Source organism: Mobula hypostoma, chromosome 6, assembly GCF_963921235.1.
Source record: "Mobula hypostoma chromosome 6, sMobHyp1.1, whole genome shotgun sequence".
Taxonomy (NCBI): domain Eukaryota; kingdom Metazoa; phylum Chordata; class Chondrichthyes; order Myliobatiformes; family Myliobatidae; genus Mobula; species Mobula hypostoma.
The window spans coordinates 114,199,085-114,226,947 of NC_086102.1; the positions used below are offsets into that span (position 1 = coordinate 114,199,085).

The following is a 27,863-nucleotide window of genomic DNA, read 5'->3' on the forward strand; positions in this document are numbered from 1 at the left end:
CTACTGTAGCATGCCACCAAAAGAAAGGGGGAGAGGAGCACCAGAGGGAGATGCAGAACAGGCAAGGAGTTATTGTGAGAGGGAAAGAGAGAAAAAATAACTAGGGATGGGATAAGAAGGGGAGGAGGGTCATTAACGGAAGTTAAAGAAATCAATGTTCATGCCTTCAGGTTGGAGGCTACCCAGATGGAATATAAGGTGTTGTTCCTCCAACCTGAGTGTGGCTTCATCTCGACAGTAGAGAAGGCCATGGATTGACATATCGGAATGGAAATGGGACGTGGAATTAAAATGTGTGGCCACTGGGAGATCCTGCTTCCTCTACTGTCGAGATGAAGGCAAATAAACTCCTAACCTATTCACCCTTCTCCCTATAAGTCAGGTCCTCAAGTACTGGCAGCATCCATGTAAATTTTATCTGTATACTTTCACTCATCACTAGCTTCAGGAACAGTTATTACCCCTCAACCATCAGGCTCATGAACCAAGAGTAATAACTTCACTCAATTTCACAAGCCCCATTTCTGAACTATTCCCACAACCTGTGAACTCACTTTCAAAGACTCTTCATCTCATGAACTAGATGTTTATTGCTTATTTAGTTTTTTTGTATTTACAGTTTTTTGTCTGGCCTGTTAGGTGCAGTCTTTCATTGATTCTATTATGATTAATGGATTTATTGAGTATGCCTGCAAGAAAACAAATCTCAGGGTTGTATATGGTGACATAAATCTACTTTGATAATACATTTGCATTGATCTTTGAACTTTGAAATTCTGGTTTGTTTGCAGCAATGAGCAAGACACAAAGCCTTTGTCCTGTTGGCAGCAGTTGAGAGCATTCTACACAGCTCCAGTGGTGGTATTTTATTGGAACGTGATGGCTTATTTTGGCTTCCTCTGGCTCTTCTCCTATGTTCTCCTGATTGATTTCCAGAGCAAGCCTTCCTTTAGGGAGTACCTTCTCTACGCCTGGATCTCAACACTGGTGTTGGAGGAAGTAAGACAGGTAAGACCTGTACATCCAGGGAAGGGAGCACCTGAACATAGTGATGGGGTGCTGATCCTGGGCTTAGAAAAGTATAAAATGACTCATTTTGGAAGGACAAATTTGAAGGCAGAATACAGGGGTTATGGCAGAATTCTTAACAGTGTGGATGAACAGAGAAATCTTGAGGTCCACATTCATAGATCCCTCAAAGTTGCCCCGGAAGTTGATAAGGTTTTAAAGAAGGTGTATGGTGTGTTGGCTTTCACTAGTTGAGGGACTGAGTTCAAGGGCCATGAGGTAAGGTTGCAACTCTATAAGCTCTGGTTGGACCACATTTGGAATATTGTTTTCAGTTCTGGTCATCTCATTATAGTAAGGATAAAGAACCTTTGGAGGTGGTGTAGAGGAGATTTACCAGGATGCTGTCTGGACTAGAGGTCATGTCTCATGAAGATAGGTTGAGCAAGCTAGGGCTTTTCCCTTTGGAGTTACAGAGGCTAAGAAATAACTTGATAGAGGCACACAAGATGTTAAGAGGCATGGACAGAGCAGATAGCCAGAAAACTTTTTCCCATAATTTTAAAGCTCTGTAAAACTCTGGTTTGACCACACTTGGGATATTGTTTTAGTTCTGACTAATACAAGGGGATATAATTTTACAGTGATTGGAGGAAAGTAAAGGGGAATGGCTGAGGTAAGTTCTTTATACAGAGAGAGTGGATGAGTGAAATGCCCCACCAGCCTTAGTCCTAAAGGCAGATACATGAGTGGCATTTAATAAACTCCTAGATAGGCTCATTAATATTAGAAAAATTGAGAGCTATGTAGGAAGGTAGGGTTAGGCTGATCTTTGAAAAGGTTGGCACAACATTGCTGGCCAAAGATCCTGAGCTGTAGTGTTTTGTGTTCTAGTGCACACATACTGTAAGTGTCTGCTAAGCACAGTTCCAATGCCACCTTTGAAGTCGCTGATGACACCACGGTTGGAGGAATCACGGCTGGCCATGAGTCAGTTTACTGGAGCAGGTTGGGGTACTTGGTTGAGTGGTGCTGTAACAACAATCTTTTGCTTATTGTAAACAAAACTAAAGAGCTGATTGCTGGTTTCGGGAAGGGGAAAGTGGATGAAAATGTACCGGTCTACACTGGGGAGTCTGCCGCTTTAAATTATTGGGCGTTAGTATATCAGATGAGCTGTCCTGGGCTAGGCGTATCAATACAATCTTAATATATGCCAGTATATTTATTTTGTTAGCAGGTTTGACTTGTTATTGAACACTCTAACAAATTTGTACGGGTATACTGTTGAAAGCATCCTGATTGGTTGCATCATGATCTGATATGGCAGCTCAAATGCACAAGAATGTAAAAAGCTGCAACGATGAGTGGAATCTGCTCAGTACATCAGGGCACATCCCTCCCCACCATTAGTAATGTCTACACGAGGTGCTGCATCAAAAAGGCTGCATCCATTATCAAAGATCTCCACCATCCAACCCATGCCATCCCTCCGCAGCTACCATCAGGTAGGAGGTACAGGAACCTGCAGTACCACACTACCGGTTTCTGGAACAACTATCTCTCTTCAAACAGTCAGTTACTGAACCAACTGGCAAAACCTGTCCAGCAGCATTATGACCACTTTGGTCACTTTGCACTAAAATGAACTTTCTCTTTGCTTGAGTTATGTTTTATTGTAACATAAGTATACAATTTATGTCTCTCTTATGAACAAATGGGTTTCATGAACATTTGGAATGCCATGGCCTAATTAGGGAGAGCAAGCCTGACTTTGTATGGGGCAAGTTGTGTCTTACTAACTTGAATGAGTTTTTTGGTGAGGTGACAAGGGTGATTGATGAAGGTAGAGCCGTGGATGTTGTCTACATGGATTTTAATAACACACACATGGGTCTTAGTCAAGTGTTTGACAAGATCCCTCATGGGAGGCTCATCCAGAAGATTAAGATGGGCGATCCAGAATCTCCGGAGGGAAAGGCCCTGAGTCCTCGGCTTTGCTTGTCGCTTGGCGGCTGGAGCAGGGTTGAAGCGCTCGGCAAGATGGTGCTCAGTGCTCGGTGTCGGAGGGCTGGTCAGAGGCTCGAAGTTTTCAGACGGACTCAGAGTCGGCTGTGGTCGGGTGCTTCCAATAGTGCTGCATCGGCAAGTTTGCGGCGCTGGAGGTTCATGGCAGGGAGAGTTTCTCCCTTCTACCGTCTCCATGAGAAGATGGGCGATCGGGACTTTGAGACCTTTTTTCACCGTGCCCATAGTCTGCTCTTTATCAAATTACGGTATTGCTTGTACTGTTGTAACTATATGTTATAATTATGTGTTTTTTGTCAGTTTTAGTCTTGGTCCGTCCTGTGTTTCTGAGATATCATACTGGAGGAACATTGTATCATTTCTCAATGCATGCATTTCTAAATGACAATAAATGAGGACTGAGTGTCCTCATAATCTAATCTAATCTAAGATGTTTGGGATCTACGGTGAATTTGTCATTTGGACTCAGAACTAGCTTGCCCATGGAAGACAGTGGCTAGTGATCCAAGGGACTTATTCTAGTTGGAAGTCTCTGATTAATGATGTTCTGCAGAGGCCTGTGCTGAGCCCCTGCTGTTTGGTTTGTATATAAATGACCTGGATGAAAACGTAGATGGGTGGGTTAGTAAGTTTGCAGATAATAAGAAAAATGATGGTGTTGTGGATAGCGTAGAAGACTGGCAAAAAAATAAAATGGAATATAGATCATTTGCAGGTATAGGTGAAGAAATGGCAGATGGAGTTTAACCCAGCAATATGTGAAGTTTTGCATATTAGGAGGTCAAATATAAAGAGACAGCACGCTGTTAAAGGCAAGATCCTTAACAGTATTGATGAGCAGAGGGATCTGGACTCCAAGTTCATAACTTCCTGAAAGTGGCTACACATGTTAAGAAGGCATAAGGCATGCTTGTCTTTATTGGTCAAGGCACTGAGATCAAAAGTCAGGAAGTTATGTTGCAGCTTTACAAAACTCCAGTCAGGCCGCATTGGAGTATTGCAGAGAGTTCTGGTCACCCATTATAGGAAGCATTATGTTAACATGTCTGCTTAGTTTTTCTTTAGTGAGGCACTAACATATGACATGGTGGTGTAATGATGTATGCCATTCACGCACTACACTACTTACATATAACCCGTAATCAATTAAGTAATCAAATAATGGTTAATCAAACAATATATTTACAATATTACTCAAGTATTACTGAAATATCAAATGGAGGACTTCTTACTCTTGTGGGATAATCTTTCCTGACCACGGGAGTCATTTTGCTGTGCAGGTGAGACTCATGGCTAGAAACAACCTCAGGTTCTCGGGCTTCCTCCATGGTGGTTATAGAAATTGACTCTGGGATTACGTGGGGTCATTTCTGGATTCTCTTTGGATCACCTCTGCCGTAATAGGGAGATTCTTGATTTGCATAGAGTGAGTACGTCAGGAGGAGTGTCCTCTTTTGTAAATTTTTCAGGTACTTCCTTTTCCAAGGGCAAATGGGACAATGCATCAGCATTTCTATGATTAGTTGCCCTCTTGAATTCGATCTTATAATTGTGTCGTGCAAGAATCAGAGCTCATCTCTTCATTCGTGTCGCTGCTGTTAGTGGAACTCCCTCTTCTGTGGGTTCAAAGTGGACAGTATTGGTTGCTGATCAGTACTGAGGGTAAACTCCCTCTCACACACAAGTACTGGTTGAAATGTTTTACACCCTTAACCAGACCCAAGGCCTCTCTGTAAATTTTGTGCTTAATTTTTCCCTGCAGCAATAAGGAAACATGATGTAAAGGCCATGGAGTGTTCACTTCCATCACTCATAACATATGACAATATGTGTCTATCCCACAAAGTGAGGCATCACGGGCAAGCTTCACAGGATGATGTGGATCATAATGTGTGAGTACAGTGTCTGTCATCAACATTTCCTTTACCTTTTGGAAAGCCACCTGACATTGCTTTGTCCATTGCCATTTCTTCCTGATCTGTAGCAATACGTTCTAGGGGTGGAGCACAGTAGCCAGGTTTGGCAGGAACCTGTTACAGTAATTGTCAAGTCCTAAAAAGGACCACAACTGTGACACTTCCTTTGGCCAAGGGGCATCCACCACTGCTTGAATTTTGTCAACACACTTATGTAGTACTTCTGCAGCAATGGTGTGACCACAGTAAGTGACGCTTGGTTGAAAGGATTCACACTTATTGTGTCATGCTGAAGCTCATAATCTTCTAATCTTTTTAACACTGTCCTGAGATCTTGGAGATTTTCCTTGTCCTCCTCACTAGTAACACTGATGTCATTGAGGTAGTATTGGGTGCCTGGGCAGCCTTGCCACACCTACCTGCCAGAGTGCAGGCACGGATGCTACTAAGCTGAAAATATAGTGGACTCTTCTTCCATCTCCATCTGTAGGTGGGCCTCAGCTAAGTCCACTTTGCTGAAGTGTTTCACTCCAGAAAGGTTTGTAAAGATAACCTCTATCCTGGGAAGAGGGTACTGATTTGCTTTCAGTACAGGATTTATGGTGCCCTTAAAATCGCTACAGATCCTAACAGATCCATTCTACTTGGCTACTGGGACCACTGACATCTCCACTCAGTCTTGGAAAGAATTCTTTCAGCCTCTATGCAATCTAGTTCACTGGCTATTTAATCACAGATGGCATAAGGGACTGGATGGGCTTTGTAAATCTTGGGTATGGCATTTTCACTTAACGCTACTTTACCCTTGATGTGTTTGGGCTTTCCAGTACCATCCTTCATCCAGCACCTTTCTTAATTTGCTTTCAGGTGATCCTATTGCAGGGGATGTGGCATGCAAATGGTGGATGGATCTCCAATCAAGTTGTCATTGTCTCACCCAATCATCACCCCATAATGCTGTCCCTCCTGTCTAACCACGTACAAGTCAGATGTTATGAATGTCATTCCCACAGGAGTTATCTTTTCTCCAGTGCAAATTCTTAGTTGGATATCGGCAGGGCTTCAGTTCAGTATCTTTGAAATGCAGTTCAAACTTATTTTGTGGAAAGACAGAAACAGTCACGCCAGTGTCCATTTTAAATAATTTGCCATTCACTTCTGGTGTAAGCCATATTACTTGCCTCTTGTTAGTTTTCACAGTGTAAATCTCAAGGCTACTCAGTCCTGTGTCACTCAGGTTATTTCTTAACAACATGCAGATCAGTGCTCTTTTTGAATCTGTAACTTGACTTTTAACCTTTCCCTGTGCAGTTCATTTATTTTTGTCTCCCAACATGCTCTTTGTATGTGTCCTACTTTGTTACTTTTTCTGCAAGTTTCACCTGTAAACTAGCATTGGTCTGGTGTATGTGATTCCCACAGCCACAGTGATAACTGAATTTATTCAGTGAGGCAGGCTTCTGTCTGGGCATTATAGGTTTGTTCACACCTACTTTCATTCCTGCCTTTGCAACTCAGTTGCATCTCTGGCTGCTGTTTCTCTTGATACAGTGATTTCAACTGCTCATTTATATGAGTGTGCTTCAGTAAGGAACCGTTTTTGGAATGCTTTCTTGCAAGATTCCACAAGCCAAATGATCACTGAATGCATCATTAAGCCTATCACTGAACTGACAATGGTCAGAAAATTTCTTTAATTCAACCACATAAGCTGAAGTGGACTCATCTTCCTTTTGATTCCAGTTATGGAACCTAAAACTTTCTGTATTCAACAATGTTTATGGTTCTAAATGTTCCTGCATTACATTCAGGATATCAGCAAAGCTCATTTCAGCTGGTTTGAACAGTTAAACTTCTAAGCAAACAGTGTGTTTTTCCATCTATTACATACAGTATCACTGGCACTTGCTTTTCATTGGCTATTTCATTTATTTCAAAATACTGCTCAATTCGCTCAGTAGACATCATCCATTTATATGTTGTGCAATCAAACGCCCCCAATTTTCCGATGTAGCCAGCCACTTCTTTTTAAAAATTTAGAATTCTTATCATCTGGTACTCACTGTTTATGAATCTGTGGCCATACCCTTTGCTTGTTCATTTACTCTGTTTTCTGTTTTTTTTTAACTTGAATGTCTCTTTCCCCTTACAAAGAAACATGTGCTGTGCATTTTTTTTACTTGAACATCCTTCTCCCCTTCCAAAGTAAAAAGTGTGCTGCACTTCAACAGATAGGTAGTCATCTTGGGTTCATTTCAAAACTTTCTGGTCACCATTACTATGATTTGTAACTCGAGAATCTAATTGAAAGATAAACAAAGGAGCCGGGAAAACTTGTCTACTTGTTTTTCTTTGGTGAGTCATTCACATATGATATGGGTAATGACATATGCCATTCATGTACTTCTCAAAAGGAGTAATGAATTATGTAAACAAATAAAGAATGCTTAATCGAACAATACATTTACAATATTACTGAAATATGACTGAAATATTACATGCACTACAGGAAGGGTATTGTGGCTTTAGAGAGGGTGCAGAAGAGGTTAGCAAGGTGTGGATTGGATTAGAGGGTAAATGCTATTACGAGAGGTTGCCTAAACTTGGGTTGTTTTCTTTCGCGCAGCAGAGGCTGAGAGAAGATCTGAGAGAGGTTTATAAGATTATGAGAGGTATAAATGGAGGAGACAGAAGAGATCTATTTCCTAGGATTGAAATGTCTATTATCAGAGGGCATGCAATGAAGGTGGGAAAAGGTAATTTCAAAGGAGACATGAGGGGCAAGTTTTTTACACAGAGAGTGGTGGGTGCCAGAATGCCCTGCCTGGGGTGGAGGTTGAGGTAGAAACACTAGGAATTTTAAAAATATGTTTAGATAGGCATATGAATGTGAGGAAAATGGAAGAATATGAACATTGTGTATCCTAAGAGATTAGTTAACCATTTGATTACTAATTTAACTGGTTCAACACAACATTGTGGCTGAATGGCCTGTTCTGAGCTGTACTGTTCTATGTTCAATAATACTGCTATTTGCCTCTATACGGCTGCAATTAATTTCTTGTACCTGTGTAAATATGTACTTGTGCCTATGACTATAAACTTGACTTTTGATTCTTGCCTTCCGATCTTCCCTCGTACTCTCTAAAAATGTGTCCAGTCCATGCCCAGACACCCTGACACTATTGGATTTTGTGGAGTGTACATATTTTCCTGCAGTTCCCTGATTGCGAACTGCTTAATAATCTCGTCTTTCATCTTTCTTTTAGACATTGTGTATAATTTATGTTTAATTTATATTTTTCTAGTGAATGCTGCCTATAAAACTGCTATGTTCTGTGAAGCTGCTGCAAGTGAGTTTTTCACTGCATCTGGGCAAACCCGTGCCTGTGCATATGACAATGAACTTGACCGAGATGATTTGTTATTTTGTAGCAGCAGTACAGTGCAAAGACATATACGTACAAAAAAAACCTACAAAAATAAATAGAATCAGAATCAGGTTTATTATCACTGAAAACAACAGGAATTCTGCAGATGCTGGAAATTCAAGCAACACACATCCAAATTGAGAGGCTTGGAAACGAATCCTAAAGCCAACTGGAGTAAGTTGGCGACGGAGGCACGTTCCAAGAAAGGATACATGGCTGTGATAGCGAGTTTGAGTCAAAGTGTGGTCGAAAAGTTGAAGAGCCGAAGAAATCACAGATGGGGAGCAGTGAGAGATGGTTTCACTGAACTCCCGTCGAAGAGAGGATCTAAACTTCTTCGGTGTAGGCATCACTGGAAGAGGCTTCGCAGTAGTGAATTTAAACGCAAACAACAGGAATTCTGCAGATGCTGGAAATTCAAGCAACACACATCCAAATTGAGAGACTTGGAAACGAATCCTAAAGCCAACTGGAGTAAGTTATTATCACTGAAGTGTGTTGTGAAACTTGTTACCTTAGCAGCAGCAGTTCAATGCAAAACATAATATAGAAGAAGAAAATAATGAATCAATCAATCAATTACATAAAACGTATATTGAGTAGTTAAAAAAAAGGCAGAGGGTAGAAGCTGTTCCTGAATCACTGAGTGTGTGCCTTCAGGCTTCTGTATCTCCTACCTGATGGTAACAGTGAGAAAAGGGCATGCCCTGGGTGATGGGGGTTCTTAATAATGGACTCTTCCTTTCTGAGGCAACGCTCCTTGAAGATTTCCTGGGTGCTTTGTAGACTAGTACCCAAGATGGAGCTGACTAAATTTACGACTCTCTGCAGCTTCTTTTAGTGCTTTGCAGTAGCCCCCAACAGCACCCCCTCTATACCAGACAGTGATGCAGCCTGTCAGAATGCTCTCCATGGTACATCTATAGAAGTTTTTGAGTGTATTTGTTGACAAACCAAATCTCTTCAAACTCCTAATGAAGTGTAGTCACTGTCTTGCCTTCTTTGTAGCTGCATCAATATGTTGGGGACCAGATTAGGTCTTCAGAGATCTTGGTATTGTGCAAAAAGGAACAAAGTAATGAGAAAGAGTTCATGGGCTCATGCATTATTGGGGAGTCTGATAGCAGAGGGGAAAACACTGTCATTGAATCATTGAGTGTGGGTTTCCAATGATGCTGATGGTCCTTAGTGATGGATACTGCCTTCTTGACGCACTGCCTTTTGAAGATACAGCCATCCACCTTGTCCGTGTCACTTATGTAGTGGATGGAAGGTGTTCACTCTACTGGTGAGACCATTGCTCAGTGACTCAGAAATAGCCAGCTGGTCCAGGTGACAAATGCACAGAAAGATGCTGGAGTTCAACTCTGAAACTTTTAGGCCTGATTGCTGAAGTTTACAGCAAGTTTGTTAAAGTTTACAGGTGACCTGATTGAATTGCTTGAAATTTCACAAGGAGATGGGAGAAACTATTTCTTCTTGGTGGGAGCAGAAACTCATCAGATTTATATAATAATAGAATAGATTAACTTCAGAAGTGCAGTTCAGAAGTGAAACTGGGACCCTCTTTTTACACAGACATCAATGGAACTCTGTAGAGAGCCACCTCAGACAACAACTAAGAGTAAAGGTAGGATCAGGAAATAACATTATGGTCCAAAAATGGAAAATGCATTCAGAGTTTGCAGAGAGAGCTGGGATAAATGTCAGATAGAGCTAAGAAATACATAAGATAGAGCTAGGATACACGTCAGATAATGCTGAGATACACATGTGCTGCGTTCTAATGAAGTAACAATCAGGTTCAATGCTCAATGACCCCTTACTACTATAGGTTTAGTATTCTTGCTTTAGTCTGCATTGGGCCTTATCTAATGAGTGTTAATCTGGTTCACAGTTCTTCTACGACCCAGGCAGCTTCGGGTTCCGAAAGAAGGCACTGCTTTATATCGATAGTGTTTGGAATAAGATGGATGTAGCTGCCATTTTGATCTTTATCTTGGGGCTCCTTTTCAGGTTTGTGTGTGCTCTGTTCATTTCTGTAGCCTGTCATAGTTTTCTCATGTCCCTCCCTCCCAAATAGGATACACCTCCGGTACAAGCTCTGTGAGCCTTTTTGAACTCAGTCACAATGGTGCAAATAATTTAACTGGTGTTTGACGTAAGCCAATTAACATTACCCTATTTTCTTGCATGGATAAAATATGGGCCTACGAATCTTCATTGGGCCTACAAATCCTCATTGTTTATTTGTGTTCAGCAAGAAGTTGAGCAAGGAATATTGGTTAGAAGGTTAACTTTGTCAGAAACAACCCTGACTCTTTGAAAAGGTCACGCTGCTATGCTAGAAAGCTGAGGTTGGCAATGACCTTCTGAGCCCCTGGAAACAGCCCATACTTCCTCAGCAGAAAATTGGTATCTGGGGGTTTGACATCCACCCTGTGGTGCACTACCCACTTTAGCACACTGTTCTTGCTGGTCACTAACGGCTTGTACTCTGTGCAGACATTATAACGTTATGTATCACATACAGGATTATCATTGTAGTTTCATTGCCAGCCACCCAAATATTCATCTTTCCAAATACATCACATTCCACTCCCATGAATTCAGCTTTTATCACTAAGTTCATTTCATGAGTTTGTTGTTAGAATGTAGAACAATATATAGCACAGACTGCCTGTGCCATATGCCTACTACCTGCCTGCAAATGGTCCATATCCCTCCATCCCCTGCCTATTCATGTGTCAATATAAATGCCTCTTCAATGTTCCTGTGGTATCAGTAACTCCAGCAGCACATTTCAAACAACCACTACCTTTTGTGTAAAAAAAAATCTTGCCCTGCACATGTCCTATAAAACCTCCACCTCCCCCCTCACCTTCAGCCTATTCCCTCCAGAATTTGCCATATCCACCCTGGGATAAAGATTCTGACTATCTACCCTATCAAGGCCTCTAATGATTTTATAAACATTTATCAGGTCTCGCCTCAGTTTCCAACACTCCAGAGAAATCAACGCAAGTTAGTCCAATCTCTCCTGACAGTTCACACTCTAACCCAGGGAGCATTCTAGTAAATGTCCACTGCGCACTTTACAAAACTTAATGAGCGACCAGAACTTCAATTTTTATTTGTGAATAACATTCTCAAGTTTCCATGTTTCTTATTATATCTCATCCAGAAACTTCCAAACTTTTCCTGTTATCCCAAGCATAAACTGCAAATAAATAATAGCTCCTCCTGAATGCCAGAGAATCTTCTGAGTAACTCAGTGAATGGGAGGTCCCGCTATGGCTCTCCTTCTCTCACTTTATCAGTTCAAAATGCTCCACGTTGTTGCTCGCTCTTCTTTATTGGGAAATAGTCCTCTGATCTTATGTTACAACTGCTGGGGTAAGGGATCCCTTCAGCCCCTGTCCGCACACTGGGATTCTGGACAAATGCTGTAAACTCCCAATGGAAGTCCAGCTGAAAGTAAGAGATTCCGCAGCTCTGCTCATTTACCTACCCCACCATGCAAGAGTTTGTTGATTTGGGACTTCAGATATAAACAATTTATTTCCCATTTCTTTGAGGAAAAGAGCGTTTTCATCTGATTGTTAATGCTGTTTTCTGGAGAACTCCTGCCACTGCCACATGGAGAACTGCCTGCTGTTGTTGTGCAGAAAGCCAGTGTGGAATTTCTCTGAATTACTTAAATTACTTCACCCGTGGAATTTGAGATTCAAGATTATTTACTGTTCTTCTGCAGTACATGAGTGCAAAGAACAATAAAATGATTGTTACTCTGGAACCAATGCAGCATAAAAGACACAATAAATGTGAAGAAAAACAATAAAAAGTACCCATAATATAAAAATAATTCTATACAGCACAATGTGCAGGTGATTGCTCTATGCATGTACACTTTAAATGCATAGGTGTTACTAGGTGATACATATGTAATGGTGCTCAGGTGAGTTACAAGGTCAAGGTGTTGATCAACCTTGCTGCCTGGGGGAAGTAACTGTCTCTGAGTCTGGTGGTCCAGGCATAGATGTTGTTATTAGAGACAGTGACCTCAGTGGATGGCCAGTAATTCGCAGTTTCCTCTCTCAAGGTTAACATACCATCACACACTGTCCACTCGCAGGTTACCCTTATCCACATGTTGTTTTGAACGTTTTTGCCATTTCAGGTTATTTCCTGCAACACTTTACCACGGACGGATTATCTTGGCCTTGGACTTCATCATTTACTGTCTGCGATTGATGCACATCTTCACTGTCAGTAAGACGCTTGGGCCAAAGATTATCATGTTGGAGATGATGGTGAGCTCTTGTTGAACATTGCCTTTCTTACCTGTATGTGAACCATGAGAAGAGCAGCCTCCCCTGCATCTGGACAAAATGGAATCCCCACATGGTCCTCTTGCATGAGGATGTGCTCACGACCTCCACACCTCTGGGAGCAGGGCAATGAGGCTCCGAGCCTTGTTCAAATCTCGAGCAATAAGAACAACGTATCATGCCCTGCCCACGAAAATTCTGTCAAAATCTCTGCCCATTGGCAATCTTGTCAATGTGTATCATCTCCTGAGAATTTCCAGAAATGATTCAGATTAAACAATACTGAAATGAGCCTATATAATCTTTAAATATTTGTCAAAATATTTTTACATTATCAGCAGTACAGTAAATCCAAATAGTTTAAGTGACAGAATTCTGTTCCCTATCCATTTTGCTCATCACTGTGAAATGCCTCTCAGACCCTATAAACTGTCCTGGGATTGCCACTGTTCAAATCTCTCTCTAGATGCTATCACTGCTGTAGCCTATCCCAGGATCAAGTTTTTCTGCTTCATACCTCAACTCCACCTTTCCTTGTCCCTTCCTATCTACATCTCACACCTCACTTTCAATTCCCCGGTCCCCCCTGCCTCTGCTTCACCATGGATGTCCAATCCCACTTCTAGTTCCAATGAGGGTTGACTTATGGGATCTCTGACCCCTCTCTTCCCTTTTATGAGCCACGGACATCTACTACAAACCCACAGATTTGCATAGCTACTTCAACTGCATCTGTGACGTTAAAGGACAACATTCCAGACTCTCATTTCCTCTGTTCTCAAGATGAGGCCTTTCATTCCATGACATCGGCAATCCCTCCGTTTTCAGTAACCAAATCCCCCTCACCCCACCCAGCCCTGATTCAGAACAGGGACAGAGCTCCCCTCATCCCCACCTACTACTCCACCAGCCTCGGCATCCAAAACATAATTTCTTGGCATTTCCACCAGCAACAATGTGTTCCTACCACTAGCCAAGTCTTTCTCTCCCCACCCCCTTCTGTTTTCCAAATACCTCCATAACTGGTCCATCTATCCCTCCCCCTCCCCAGACATTTTCCCCTGTAAGTGTGGGAGGTGTAACGCACACCTCCTCCCTCACCATCATTTAAAAACCTGAATAGTCCTTCCAAGTGAGGCCAACATTCACATGCAAATCCCCTGGCATTATTTATTCAAAATTCAAGAAATGTTTAAGATGCAAGAGAGAATGAAGTGATTGTTACTCCAGATTCAATGAAGGATAAAATATTACCATATGCAGAAAAAATACACAATAAATATAATTAAATGTATATATATGGACTGATTATATGTAGTGCATATATGATTTTATATATGTCCGTATGCATGATTGATTGATTATATGGCATCTGAACATCCAGTGTAATCCTGAGACTGGACAGACTAGAATGCAGATTTGGATGAGAACATACAAGGTATGGGTAGTAAGCTTGCAGACGACACTAGAACAGGTAATGTTGCAGGCAGAGATAAGGTTTATCAGGATCTCCAGAGGGATCTTGATCAGCTGGGTAAATGAGCTCAGAGATGGCAAATGGAGTTAGTTCAGAGAAGTGTGCGGATGACAAGTGAGGTGGGTCTGTCACAGTGAATGGTTGGCCCTGGGAGTGTAGTAGAACAGAGAGACTGAGGACTACTTCAAGTACATTGCTTACTGAACGTAGCATCACAGGTACAGTAGATGAAGGATGATGAAGAAAGATTTTGTCACACTAGTCTTCATCATTCAAAGCTCTGAATATAAAAGTTGGGATATTATGTTGCAGTTGTACAAAACATTGGTAAGGCTGCGTTTTGAATAATATTTTCATTTAGGTTATCCTACTATAGAAAAAGTGCTATTAGCTGGAAAGAGCTCCAAGGAGCTTATCAAGGTTGTTGCCAGGACCCGGGTGACTGTGTTATGGAGAGAGTTTGAGTATGTTGGGACTTTTCTCATCAGAATGTCGGAGAGTAATGAATAGTCTTATAGAGGTGCCTTAAAGTATGAGAGGCCATAGACAGGGTGAGACTTTATCAAAGCATTTGGAGTATTGCAAACCTCTTTGGGCCCTTCATCCAAGAAAGGGAGTGCTGTTTGGAGAGAGTACAGAGAAGCTCCACGAGAATAATTCCAGGAATGATAGGGTTAACATATGAGGAGCATTTGATGGCTCTAGGCCTATACTCGCTGGAGTTTAGAAAAATACGGGGGGGGGGAGGAGGTGGGATCTCATTGAAGCCTATTAAATATTTAAAGGGCTAGACAGAGTGGACACCATTCCTATATCTGGGGAGTCAAGGACCAAGGGGCACAGCTACATAATTGAAGAACATCCATTTAGAACAGAGATTAGAAAGAATTTCTTTAGCAAGAGGATGGTGAATCTGTAGAATTCATTGGTACAGATATCTGTGGAGGCCAAGTCATTGGATATACAAGGGGTGATTCATAAGTTCGTGGCCTAAGGTAGAAGGAGTCAATTTTAGAAAACCTAGCACATTTATTTTTCAACATAGTCCCCTCCTACATGTACACACTTAGTCCAGCGGTCGTGGAGCATACGGATCCCTTCTTTGTAGAAGTGGTCCAAGCAGGGGTGATTGATAAGCTTGTGGCCTAAGGTAGAAGGAGATGAGTTATTAACTTCAAACTTTCTGCATTTTCACTCAAAGCGTTGAACTGCGCATACATGTAACGAGAGCGTCTTGGACCTCCAGGTGGTCCACAGCAGGGGTGATTGATACGTTCGTTGCCTTGGGTAGAAGAAGATGAGTTATACAGCTCTCGTTACATGCACATGTAGTTCAACTCTTTGAGTGAAAATGCAGAAAGTTTGAAGTTAATAACTCATCTCCTTCTACCTTAGGCCACGAACTTATCAATCAGCCCTGCTGTGGACCACTTTCTGGAGGTCCAAGACGCCAACTTCTACAAAGAAGGGATCTGTATGCTCCACGACTGCTGAACTAAATGTAGGAAGAATAAATGTGGTAGGTTTTCTAAAATTGACTCCCTCTACCTTAGGCCATGAACTTATCAATCACCCCTCGTATTTTAAAACAGAGGTTGATAGGTTCTTGATAAGTAAGGCCATCAAAGGTTACAGGGAGAAGACAGGAGAATGGAGTTGAGAGGAATAATAAATCAGCCAAGGTGGAATGGCAGAGCAGTCTCAATAGTCCACATGGCCTAATTCTGCTCCTGTCTTATGGTCTTATGACCTAATGGGTGAAGGTGCACAGTATTTTTCCTTGGGTTGGGGAATTAAGAACTAGAAAGTGTAAGCTTGAAGTGAGAGGGGAAAGATTTGATAGGAGCCTGAGGGAAAACTTTTTCACCCAGAGTGCTGTCAGTATATTAAATGAGCTGACAGAGGAAGTGACTGAGGCAGGTGCATTAACGCCATTTAAAAGTTACTTGGATAGGTACGTGGATAGTAAAGGGGTATATGAGCCAAAGACAAGCCAGCTTGGTTGGGAGGGACCAGTTGGCAGAAGGGCCAGTCTCCGTGCAGCGTAGCTCTACGGTTAGTTTGTACCAGCTCTCTGTCCACTATGACCATCTAGAGCTACAACTTGCCAGCAATTTTAATTCCCCTCCACATTCCCACACCAATGTGCTTGACCTCGGGCTTCTTCACTGCCAGGGTAAGGTCAAATGCAAACTAGAGGAAGCAGCACCTCAGATTCTGCTTGGTCCGAATGATGAATTCTCCAACTTCCAGTGATGTCTGTCCCTTCTCTGTCTCTCTTCCTAATCTCCCCAGTTCCTCCTGTAGACATCCCAGATCCCTTCACCTGTTTCTCTCCTCTCCCCCATCCCATCCACTTGCCCACTACCCACACACTGCTTTCCCTCCCTTTATTCCCTTTCTCTCCTGTCAGGTTCCATTACCTTCATCCCTTTGTCACATCTCCCTGTCACCTCCCAACTTTTGAAATCATTCTTACTCTCCCATACCTACTTACTTTTCCCTCACCTGGATCCACCTATCTGTCAGCTCTCGTTCAACCCTTTCCTTCCACCATTTTATGCTGGCTATTTCCCCTCAATCTCTTTCACTCCCAGTGAAGGGTCTCAGCCAGAAGTGCTGACTGTTGATTTCCTTCCTCGTAGGCCTCCTGGCCCGATGAGACCCTTCAACAGTTTTTTTTTTTTGCCCTGTTGCAGAAGGTTCAAACTAATTTGGCAGGATAATGAAACAGAGCATAAATATGCAGCTGGGAGGACTGTGCAGTCAAATAGGGAAGGAGAGTCCAGTGGATGCAAATTAGCCAGAGAAAGTGGCTCACCTGAGGACTGGGAGAAATTCAGAGTTCAGCAGAGGAGGACAAAGGGCTTAATTAGGAAGGGGGAAAAAGATTATGAGCGAAAACTGGCGGGGAACATAAAAACGGACTGTAAAAGCTTTTATAGATATGTAAAAAGGAAAAGACTGGTAAAGACAAATGTAGGTCCCCTGCAGACAGAAACAGGTGAATTGATTATGGAGAGCAAGGACATGGCAGACCAATTGAATAATTACTTTGGTTCTGTCTTCACTAAGGAGGACATAAATAATCTTCCAGAAATAGTAAGAAACAGAGGGTCCAGTGAGATGGAGGAACTGAGTGAAATACATGTTAGTAGGGAAGTGGTGTTAGGTAAATTGAAGGGATTGAAGGCAGATAAATCCCCAGGGCCAGATGGTCTGCATCCTAGAGTGCTTAAGGAAGTAGCCCAAGAAATAGTGGATGCATTAGTGATAATTTTTCAAAACTCGTTAGATTCTGGACTAGTTCCTGAGGATTGGAGGGTGGCTAATGTAACTCCACTTTTTAAAAAAGGAGGGAGAGAGAAACCGGGGAATTATAGACCGGTTAGCCTAACGTCGGTGGTGGGGAAACTGCTGGAGTCAGTTATCAAGGATGTGATAACAGCACATTTGGAAAGCGGTGAAATGATCGGACAAAGTCAGCATGGATTTGTGAAAGGAAAATCATGTCTGACGAATCTCATAGAATTTTTTGAGGATGTAACTAGTAGAGTGGATAGGGGAGAACCAGTGGATGTGGTATATTTGGATTTTCAAAAGGCTTTTGACAAGGTCCCACACAGGAGATTAGTGTGCAAACTTAAAGCACACGGTATTGGGGGTAAGGTATTGGTGTGGGTGGAGAATTGGTTAGCAGACAGGAAGCAAAGAGTGGGAATAAACGGGACCTTTTCAGAATGGCAGGCGGTGACTAGTGGGGTACCGCAAGCCTCAGTGCTGGGACCCCAGTTGTTTACAATATATATTAATGACTTGGATGAGGGAATTAAATGCAGCATCTCCAAGTTTGCGGATGACACGAAGCTGGGTGGCAGTGTTAGCAGTGAGGAGGATGCTAAGAGGATGCAGGGTGACTTGGATAGGTTGGGTGAGTGGGCAAACTCATGGCAGATGCAATTTAATGTGGATAAATGTGAAGTTATCCACTTTGGTGGCAAAAATAGGAAAACAGATTATTATCTGAATGGTGGCCGATTAGGAAAAGGGGAGGTGCAATGAGACCTGGGTGTCATTATACACCAGTCATTGAAAGTGGGCATGCAGGTACAGCAGGTGGTGAAAAAGGAGAATGGTATGCTGGCATTTATAGCGAGAGGATTCGAGTACAGGAACAGGGAGGTACTACTGCAGTTGTACAAGGCCTTAGTGAGACCACACCTGGAGTATTGTGTGCAGTTTTGGTCCCCTAATCTGAGGAAAGACATCTTTGCCATAGAGGGAGTACAAAGAAGGTTCACCAGATTGATTCCTGGGATGGCAGGACTTTCATATGAAGAAAGACTGGATGAACTGGGCTTGTACTCGTTGGAATTTAGAAGATTGAGGGGGGATCTGATTGAAACGTATAAGATCCTAAAGGGATTGGACAGGCTAGATGCAGGAAGATTGTTCCCGATGTTGGGGAAGTCCAGAACGAGGGGTCACAGTTTGAGGATAGAGGGGTAGCCTTTTAGGACCAAGATTAGGAAAAACTTCTTCACACAGAGAGTGGTGAATCTGTGGAATTCTCTGCCACAGGAAACTGTTGAGGCCAGTTCATTGGTTATGTTTAAGAGGGAGTTAGATATGGCCCTTGTGGCTACAGGGGTCAGGGGGTATGGAGGGAAGGCTGGGGCGGGGTTCTGAGTTGGATGATCAGCCATGATCATAATAAATGGCGGTGCAGGCTCGAAGGGCCGAATGGCCTACTCCTGCACCTATTTTCTATGTTTCTATATGGAAGTGAGAATGCCACGGTGGAATGCAAGGCTAAACAGCATCCATTTTAAATACAAATAGGCTTAGTGGTAAGTGGATAAATTCGGAGTGTTAGCAATGTGGAATATGATACTGTTTTTTTTTTCACAAGACATGACTGAAGGAAAGACAGGACAGGCAACTCAACATCCAGAGGACAGTATGTATATTCTGATGTGATGCGGAAAAGAGGAGGCAGCATTGCTGAACTGGTTAAGGGATCCATCAACAGAGTAATAAAGGAGGAATATAAGAGTAAGAAAGTCATACTACAGCTATATGAAACTTTAGTCAGACCATAAATTGGAGCATTGATTGCAGTTCTGGTCACACCATGATAGGAAGGATGTGGAGATTGTGGAAAAGATGCTGAAGAGGTTTACCAGGAAGCTGCTTGCAATAGAAGGTGTGAACCATAAGAGCAGGCTGAACAATATTAGTTTGTTCTCCTTAGAGTATCGTTGGCTGAGGGGAGACCCGATAGAGGTTAATAAAATGATGAGAGGCAAAGATAAGTTAAACAATCAGAGTCTTTTCCCCCAGGTAAAACGTTAAACGGTAGAGCACATGATTTTAAGGTTGGGGGAGAAAGTTTAAAGGTGATGTGAGGGGCAGGTATTTTTACACAGAGTGGTAGGTGTCTGGAATGTATTAGTGGAAGTGGACAGTTTGGTGGAGTTAAAGAGGCTTTTACATAGACACACAAATATGAGGGCAATGGAGGGATGTGGATGATACACAGGGAGAGAACATTTAGTATAGATTGGCATCCAGATCATCAATAGATAGGACAGTTATGTGGTAAATTACAGAGTGTGAGAGTAACATGGTAGGAGATTTCATCTTCCCCAATATTCACAGAAATCATAAAAGGTGCATCTGATTTGGAAAGAGCAGGCAGAAAGGATGGGCCAGACTAGATAGTCCTGTCAGTGGATCTTGGAAATGGGCCTTTTCTCCTGAGAATATTTCCATTAAGATAGACAACAATGATGGTTATTTTCTTCAGGAGAACTCGCACCACTGGTGGCACAGTAGTGGTAAGTGCAAGTGGTTTCAAACTTTTGGGAGTGCTCATCACACGCTACCTCTCATGTCCCAGAACACATCCTACACAATCAAGGAGGCTCACCAATGCTGCTGCTTTCTGAGGATGCCAAAGAGAGCTGTACTTTGCACACCAATACCCATGTTATTCGAACGATGCACAGTAGCGAGCATCCTGACGAGCAGTATCGCTGCTTGGTACGGAAACTGCACCGCGGCAGACAGGAAGGCTCTACAATGGGTAATCAGAACTACCCAACACATCACTAGCAGCAGCCTACTTGCTATCAGGAATATATATATAAAGGGCCAGTAACATTATAAAGGATCCCACCCACCTTCCCATGATCTGTTTGTCCCACTCCCATCAGGGAAGAGGCTATGCAGCATCCACAACAGGACCACCAGACTCAAAAACAGCTACTTTCCCCAAGCAGTAAGGCTGATCAACGCCTCCACCCACTAACCCACCACTCCTTCAATATTTCCTGTCAATCACCTTACATACAGCCTGGCGTCACTTTATGGACATGCAATCATTCTAGGTATATAAGCTATCTTATATATTTATATTTATTGTTTTTATTATTATTATTGTGTTCTTTATCTTTTGTGGGTTTTTTTGTGCTGCATCAGATCTGGAGGAACAATTATTTTGTTCTTCTTTACACTTCCGAACAGGAAAAGGCATTAAGTAATCTTGACTCTTGAATCATCCTCACAGCATCCAGCATTCCAGCCCTATCAGAATTCTGCATGTGTCAATGAGATCCCCTCTCATTCTTCTAAGCTCCACGGAATACAGGCTTGGTTGACTGACACTTTCGCCTGCCATTCCAGGAGTCAGCCAGGTGAATGTTTACCTTTCCCAGGCCTGGTGACCAAGGCTGCACACAAATCCCCAGGTGTGGTCTGGTTTCATTTTTTTGTTTACAGAAACAATAGTTGTATCTTTGTCTAACTCGTTCAAGATGCATCTTGGGAGCCTCACAGACGCTCTGGTACCTGGTTGTAACGCTGTGGGTTGGTCACGAAATCCTGATGAATCTTTTCTTTCCACAGGTGAAGGACATCTTCTTCTTTCTGTTCCTGCTGGCAGTGACGATAGTAGCCTATGGTGTCGCAAATCATGCCATCCTTATTCACAACGAAAAACGGCTATACTGGATATTCCAGGGAGTTATCTACAAGCCCTACCTAATGCTCTATGGAGATATCCCGGGTGATGTCAGCTGTAAGCCCTGTCTTCAATTCAGTCAACTGCTTAAAGAAAAGTCTTGCTCTTTTATATAGCCCCATTCACAATCCAGGGTATGACCAAAGGGATTTGCCTCCATGTTATAATGCAGGAAACACAGTGATGAATTTGCACCCACAGATGCCAAAGTTTTGTTGTCACGTGTATAGACATTGCAGAAAACAACAGGGAGAATGTCCTACTCTTGTTCGATATTCCCAAGTTACTGTCTGTATCCAGCTGAGAGAGCAGTGCCACCCCACCCAATGCAAACATTCTGACAGTGCACCATTGGGAATGACCAGCCAGGCAGTACTCAAATGCATGAGCCCATCCTGTAACGTCTCAAAGGCATGTATAACACTCAGTCATGGCTGACACATGGCGAGATCTAGTAGACTTGTCAGCTCGGTGGCTCAGAAGCAGAATGTCACAGATGTGGAGAAATGGAAATGAAAACTGCATCCTGCAGACACATCAGTGTGCATCATGAGAGAAGCAGGCTTGACATTTCAGATCAAAGGGCTTTTCTATAAATGAAATGAACTAAGTTGCCGGTTTGGTTGGTGAAGAGACTATGTGCAAAACAATGCATTTCATTCTATGCTCCAATGTTTCAATGTACATGTGAAAAGTAAAGCTGACCCTTAAATCTTTAAAGGAAATGTCTGAAAAGAGACAGACTGACACAACTGGTAACCCAGCCCACCACCATCTCTGACTGGAGACTCAACTTGGTCTCACATTGAATACTTCTCTTTTATCTCCACCTCTTTGTTCCAAATCAAAGGTGTGATTATGTGTCTTGCATTGGTGCCAGTGCATTGATGCCTCCACTGCTGTGACATTATGTCAGTATTACCCCTACCTACCACTCCCCTCCTCACATTTACCTCAATTCATTGTTGTCTCTATTCCTGTTCTCAGATGGCCCGACATCTTGATTGGTAACTTTTACAGTGCTCTCTCTTCCAAATGGTTCATTTCTGCTCTTACCCATCTCCTCAATTTCCATCCCAGGGAACATCAGTTCCAAGCCATAGATTCCCACAGTTATCCTCATCTTCTCCCACCTGCTTTCTGTGAGGATCCAGTTTCAGTGGCACCTTCCTTTCTGTGCTATCAGTGCATTTCCTCTTAGCCACGGTTGGTAGGGCTCTCTGCAATGTCTAGCTCAGTACCTGTGACCCACTCTCACCCCCAGCGCAGAGGTAGAGTTCCCTTGCCCTCATCTTCCACCTCATCAGATTCACACAACAGCTAATTTCCACAATTTCCATCCCGAGACACATCTACCCCTCACCAGCATGATGAAGGGCCCATGTCTCACCAATCATCACTCATTCCTCTTCTAGTACCCCTACCCATTCAGCTGCAGACCTGACCTGGTCACTTCCTGATAGACTCGGACCTAAACAATCCCCAGAGGTGAAGCATCAAGTACCATTCTTCCTGCCAAGAACATAGAGCACTACAACACTGTGAAGGCCCTTTGGCCCACAATGTTGTGCTGAAATTTTAACCTACTCTAAGATCATTCTAAACCTTCCCCCCGCCCCCACACACAGCCCTCCATTTTTCTATCATCCAAGTTCAAGTTTTATTGTCATTCAACCATACATGAATACCAATGAATACAGCCCGTTACTCCAGGGCCAAAGTATGAAGCACAGTACCAACAATTACACACAGCACAAGGCACACATAACACATGTAAGATATCAATAAAATGCAGTCACACAAAAAATATATAGTCCAAGACCCAGAGTTGATGAATGTTACAGAAATCTGCTGTCAACCACAATACAGCTTGTCTTCTGCAGAGCGACCACTGGAGGGCAGCACCAACTCCAGCTTGGACACTGTGCCACACTGCCTTTCTAAAAGAGCCTCTTAAATGCCCCTAATGTATCCATCTTCACCACCACCCCCGATGGCACGTTTCATGCACCTACCACTCTCCGTGTAGATAACCTACCTCTGACATCCCTCTTATAATTTCTTCCAAATATCTTAAAGTTATGCACCCTTGCATTGGCCAAAGTCTCCTCCGCTCAAAGAAAAACAAGCATAGCCCTCCGTTCTCTTCACATAATTGAGAAGCTCCATCCAAAGCAACATCTTGTCAAATCTCCTTTGCACCTACTCTGGTACCTTTATATCCTTGCTATCATGTGGCGACCAAAACTGTAGATGGTATTCCAGATTTGGCCTAAGTATTGTCACAGAATCATGGAAGCATGGAAATGAGTCTTTTCAATCTGCAGGGTCCATGATGCATATCTACATCAATCCCCTTTGGCTGTATCAGGATCGTGTTTCTATGCCTCTCCTATACAAAGACCTGTGATCTCAATTACAGACTTACCTATGGACTCACTTTCAAGGACCCCACCACATGTTCTTAATGTTATTGATTTATTTGTTATTTTTATTTTTTTGTACTTGCACAGTTTCTCTTCTTTTGCACATTAGTTGCTCATCAGTCTTTGTGTGCAGTGTTTTTTATTGATTATATTGTATTCCTTTGTTCTACTGTGAATGCGCACAAGAAAATGAATCTTGGCATAGCATATGGTGACACACTGTAGTTGTACTTTACTACAAATTTTCTTTGAATTTTGAAATTTGAAAATACTTTCACAATATTGAAGATTTGTTTCCACAACCTTTTCTAGCAATTCATTTGAGATATTTGTCATCCCCTGCGTCAGAAAACGGGCTCCTCAGACCTCCATTAACTCTTACCCTTCACCTGTGCCTTCTGGCTCATAACACTTACATTCCCATCAAAATCACTGTAACTTTACCACATTCTATTAAAACACAAATATTTACTTTTAAATGGGAAAGATGAAGGAATGCAAAAAATAGATTGCACCTTTGTGAATGTGCTGATTATATTTATCAACTAATTCTGCTAAAAATCTTGTTTACTCTTTTTAAACAAAAAGATTCAGGCTTTGACCTGAGCCAGTGCAGTGTGAATGGCACCGACCCATACCTGCCGAAGTGTGCTGAACATAACAGCCTGGACCAGCCCATCTTCCCCGAGTGGCTGACCATCATTCTGCTCTGCCTCTACCTGCTCTTCACCAACATCCTGCTACTCAACCTCCTGATTGCAATGTTCAAGTAAGTGGCCTCGCCCTCAGTGGGTTTGGGATGGCCCGGGATACGGGGAGGAGCATGGGAAACTCAGCGGATGGGGGGCCAAGTTCAGCGGGATTCTGAGCCAGGTGCACCATGGGCCGTGGCGGGCCTCGTGTGGAGGATGCTGGCTGATGTACGCTCCCCACTATGAGGGGTTATGAAAGGGTATAGTGATCGGGCAGTCCATTGGCTTTAGACAAGTCGGGGAGGTTGGAGATTGAGCTGGAGAGTGGAAATGATTTAATTAAGTAAGAGCACCAACAAGTGAAGTTAGACCATAGAATATGACAGCACAGTGTAGGCCATTCAGCCCACAATGTTGTGCCAGCCTTTTAACCTACTGTAAGATTAATCTAACCCTTCTACATAGTCCTCCATTTTTATATCATCCATGTGTCTATCTAAGATTCTCTTAAATGTGCCTAATGAATCTGTCCCTACCACCACTCCTGGTAATGTGTTCACAGACACACAAGAGCACTCTGTGTAAAATAATTACCTCTGACATCCACCCTGTACTTTACCCCAGTCACCTTAAAGGTATGCTCTCTGGTATTAGCCATTTCCACCCTGGGTAAAGGTCTTTAGCTGTACACTTGATCCATACCCTTATCATCCTTTAATTCTCTCATCCTCCTTCAGTCCAAAGAGAATACCCTGGCTTGTTCAACCTATCCTCATGACTCATGTTTTCCAATCCAGGCAGCATTGTGGTAAATCTCCTCTGCAACCTCTCTAAAGCTTCCACATCCTCCCTGTAATGAGTTCCCATTTTTTAAAGTGGTATTTGCTGTGGTACACTGTATGGATTGCACTGCCAGAGAGCATAGGAACATTTAAAAGATTCTTGAATATGCAGAGAAGGTAAGGATATGAGCAAGGTGCAGGAACGGGATTAGGTTAATTAGAAGTCTTTCATTGAATTAGATCGGAACAATATTGTGAACCAGAAAGCCAGCCCTGTGCTGCATTGTTTTATGCTCCGTGTTCTGTGTTGGATGTTGGGCCTCTGATACTGACTCCAAGGAGAAAGTGGATTTATGGAGTTTCAGACAACTAGACTCCTGTGTCTTTGGGAGAATGGAAAATATCAAAGACTGTGCTCACATCTGCCCTCTCCCTGGTCATTCTCTCCTCAGCTATACCTTTCAAGTGATCCAGGAAAATACAGATGAGATCTGGAAGTTCCAGAGGTACTCGTTGATTGAGGAGTACTACACCCGTCCGCCTGCACCTCCTCCCTTCATTGTATTTAGTCACATATTCTTATTGATTGAGTGTGTAACCTGCAGGAAATCAAAACGGAAGCACAAGAAGTTCAGTAAGTCTCCTCTTACATTCCTTTTTGAAGTTCAAGTTTATTTTCATTCAACCGTATACATAAATAGCCCCAAACAAAACAATGTTCCTCCAGACCAAGGTGCACAACACAGCACGTATAACTCACACACACAACACATAAGGTAATAATATCGCAAATAAACTAACAAATAATAAGATGCATTTATGACACAAGTCGAAAAGAAAATAGAATACACTACTGGTGCTTCATACGGGATGGGGCCTGGGTGGTGGCAGGGAGTTCAGTCGTCCCTCAGCCTGGGGAAGGAAGCAGTTTCCCATCCTGACAGTCCTCCAAATGTTCCGTAACTCCTGCCTCATGGTTGGGGCCAAAGATATTGTTGGATGGGGGGATGAAATGAATCAAAGTTCAAAGTACAAACTAAATTTATTATCAAAGTAATATACGTCACCATATCCAGCGGTCCCTAACCACCGGCCCGCAAAGGATGTGCTACCGGGCCGTGAGGGAACGTTATGAGTCAGCTGCACCTTTCCTCATTCCCTGTCACGCACTGTTAAACTTGAACATAGGGTTGCCAACTGTCCCGTATTTGCCGGGACATCCCGTATATTGGGCTAAATTGGTTTGTCCCATATTTCCCCTGCTAAGGTAGAGCGTTCCTATGAAACCTTTCGTGCCGAAATGGCGTGAAGCGAAGAAGCAATTACCATTAATTTATATGGGAAAAATTTTTGAGTGTTCCCAGACCCAAAAAAAATAACCTACCAAATCATACCAAATATCACATAAAACCTAAAATAACACTAACATATAGTAAAAGCAGGAATGATATGATAAATACACAGCCTATATAAAGTAGAAATAATATATGTACAGTATATTCAGGAAGATGAAGGCAAAACCGATTTGTGGGGGAAAAAATATCGGCACGTACACACATGCGCACATCACATGCGTACATCACACATGCGCACGCAGGTGCCCGCACAAGGCTTCATGGTCATGGTAGTCTTACCTGGGGTAAAGTGCCCCGAGATTTGACTGCTACTTTTGGCCCTTATTTGGGAGTGAGAAAGTTGGCAACCCTAACTGTAAAAGACATGTTGAGGTGAGTTTTACCCTACTTGAACACCTCCCGCCTCTGATCGGCCGGTCCGCAAGATTATTATCAATATTAAACCGGTCCGCAGTGCAAAAAAGGGTTGGGGACCCCTGCCATATACAACCCTGAGATTCATTTTCTTGCAGGTATACTCAATAAATCCATTCTAGAGTAATAAGCATAACAGAGTTAATGAGAGACCACACCAACTTGGGTGTTCAACCAAGGTGAAAAAGATAAAAAACTGTGCAAGTACCAAAAGCAAGAAATAATAATAATAAATAAATAATCAATTACTACCAAGAACATGAGATGAACTGTCCTTGAAAGTGAGTCCATAGGTTGTGGGAATAGTTAAGTGATGGGGCAAGTGAATATCCCCTTTGGTTCCTGAGCCTGGTGGTATGAGTCCTGAGACTCCTGATGGCAACAGCGAGCAGAGATAGGAGTCCCCACGATGGATGCTGCTTTCCTGCAACAACGCTCCGTGTAGATGTGTTCAATGCTGGGGAGGGCTTTGCCCATGATTGACAGGGCCATATCCATTAAATTTTGTAGGATTTTCCATTCAAGGGATTGGTGTTTCCATATCAGGATGTGATGCAGCCAGACAAAATACTTTCTATAAAATCTATAAGATCTATAAAAGTTGTCAAAGTTTTAGATGTCATGCAGAATCTTCCCAAACTCCTAAGGAAGTAGATACATGCTATGCTTTCTTCGTAATTGCAATTATGTGCTGGGTGTAGGACAGATCCTCTGAAATGATAACACCGAGGAATTTAAATTTGCTGACCCTCTCTACCTCTGAACTTCCGATGAGGACTAGCTCATGGGCCTCTGATTTCCCCTTCCCGATGTCAATAATCAGCTCCTTGGTCTTGCTGACATTGAGTTGTTGCTATGGTACCACTCAGCCAGATTGTCAGACTCCCCTCCTATATGCTGATTCGTCACCACATCTGATCTGGCCTATGACAGTGGCGTCGTCAGCAAACGAATGTGGCACTGAAGCTGTGCTCAGCCA

At 42.7% G+C, this 27,863-nt stretch overlaps 1 protein-coding gene across 5 annotated transcripts in view; it reads left to right on the plus strand.

Annotated features, from left to right (window-relative positions):
- Positions 1-27,863, plus strand: part of trpm2 (transient receptor potential cation channel, subfamily M, member 2) — a 200,903-nt gene that overhangs the window by 112,621 nt on the left and 60,419 nt on the right. For all 5 annotated transcript variants that reach the window (XR_010018390.1, XM_063051496.1, XM_063051495.1 and 2 more), the window contains 6 exons: positions 792-1,008; positions 10,281-10,399; positions 12,564-12,696; positions 21,101-21,272; positions 24,230-24,410; positions 25,568-25,749. Coding sequence is in view for 4 of the 5 variants with exons in the window: in XM_063051496.1 (XP_062907566.1) it covers positions 792-1,008; positions 10,281-10,399; positions 12,564-12,696; positions 21,101-21,272; positions 24,230-24,410; positions 25,568-25,749 (1,004 nt within the window). In the remaining variant the exon portion in view is untranslated. The remainder of the gene's footprint in view (positions 1-791; positions 1,009-10,280; positions 10,400-12,563; positions 12,697-21,100; positions 21,273-24,229; positions 24,411-25,567; positions 25,750-27,863) is intronic.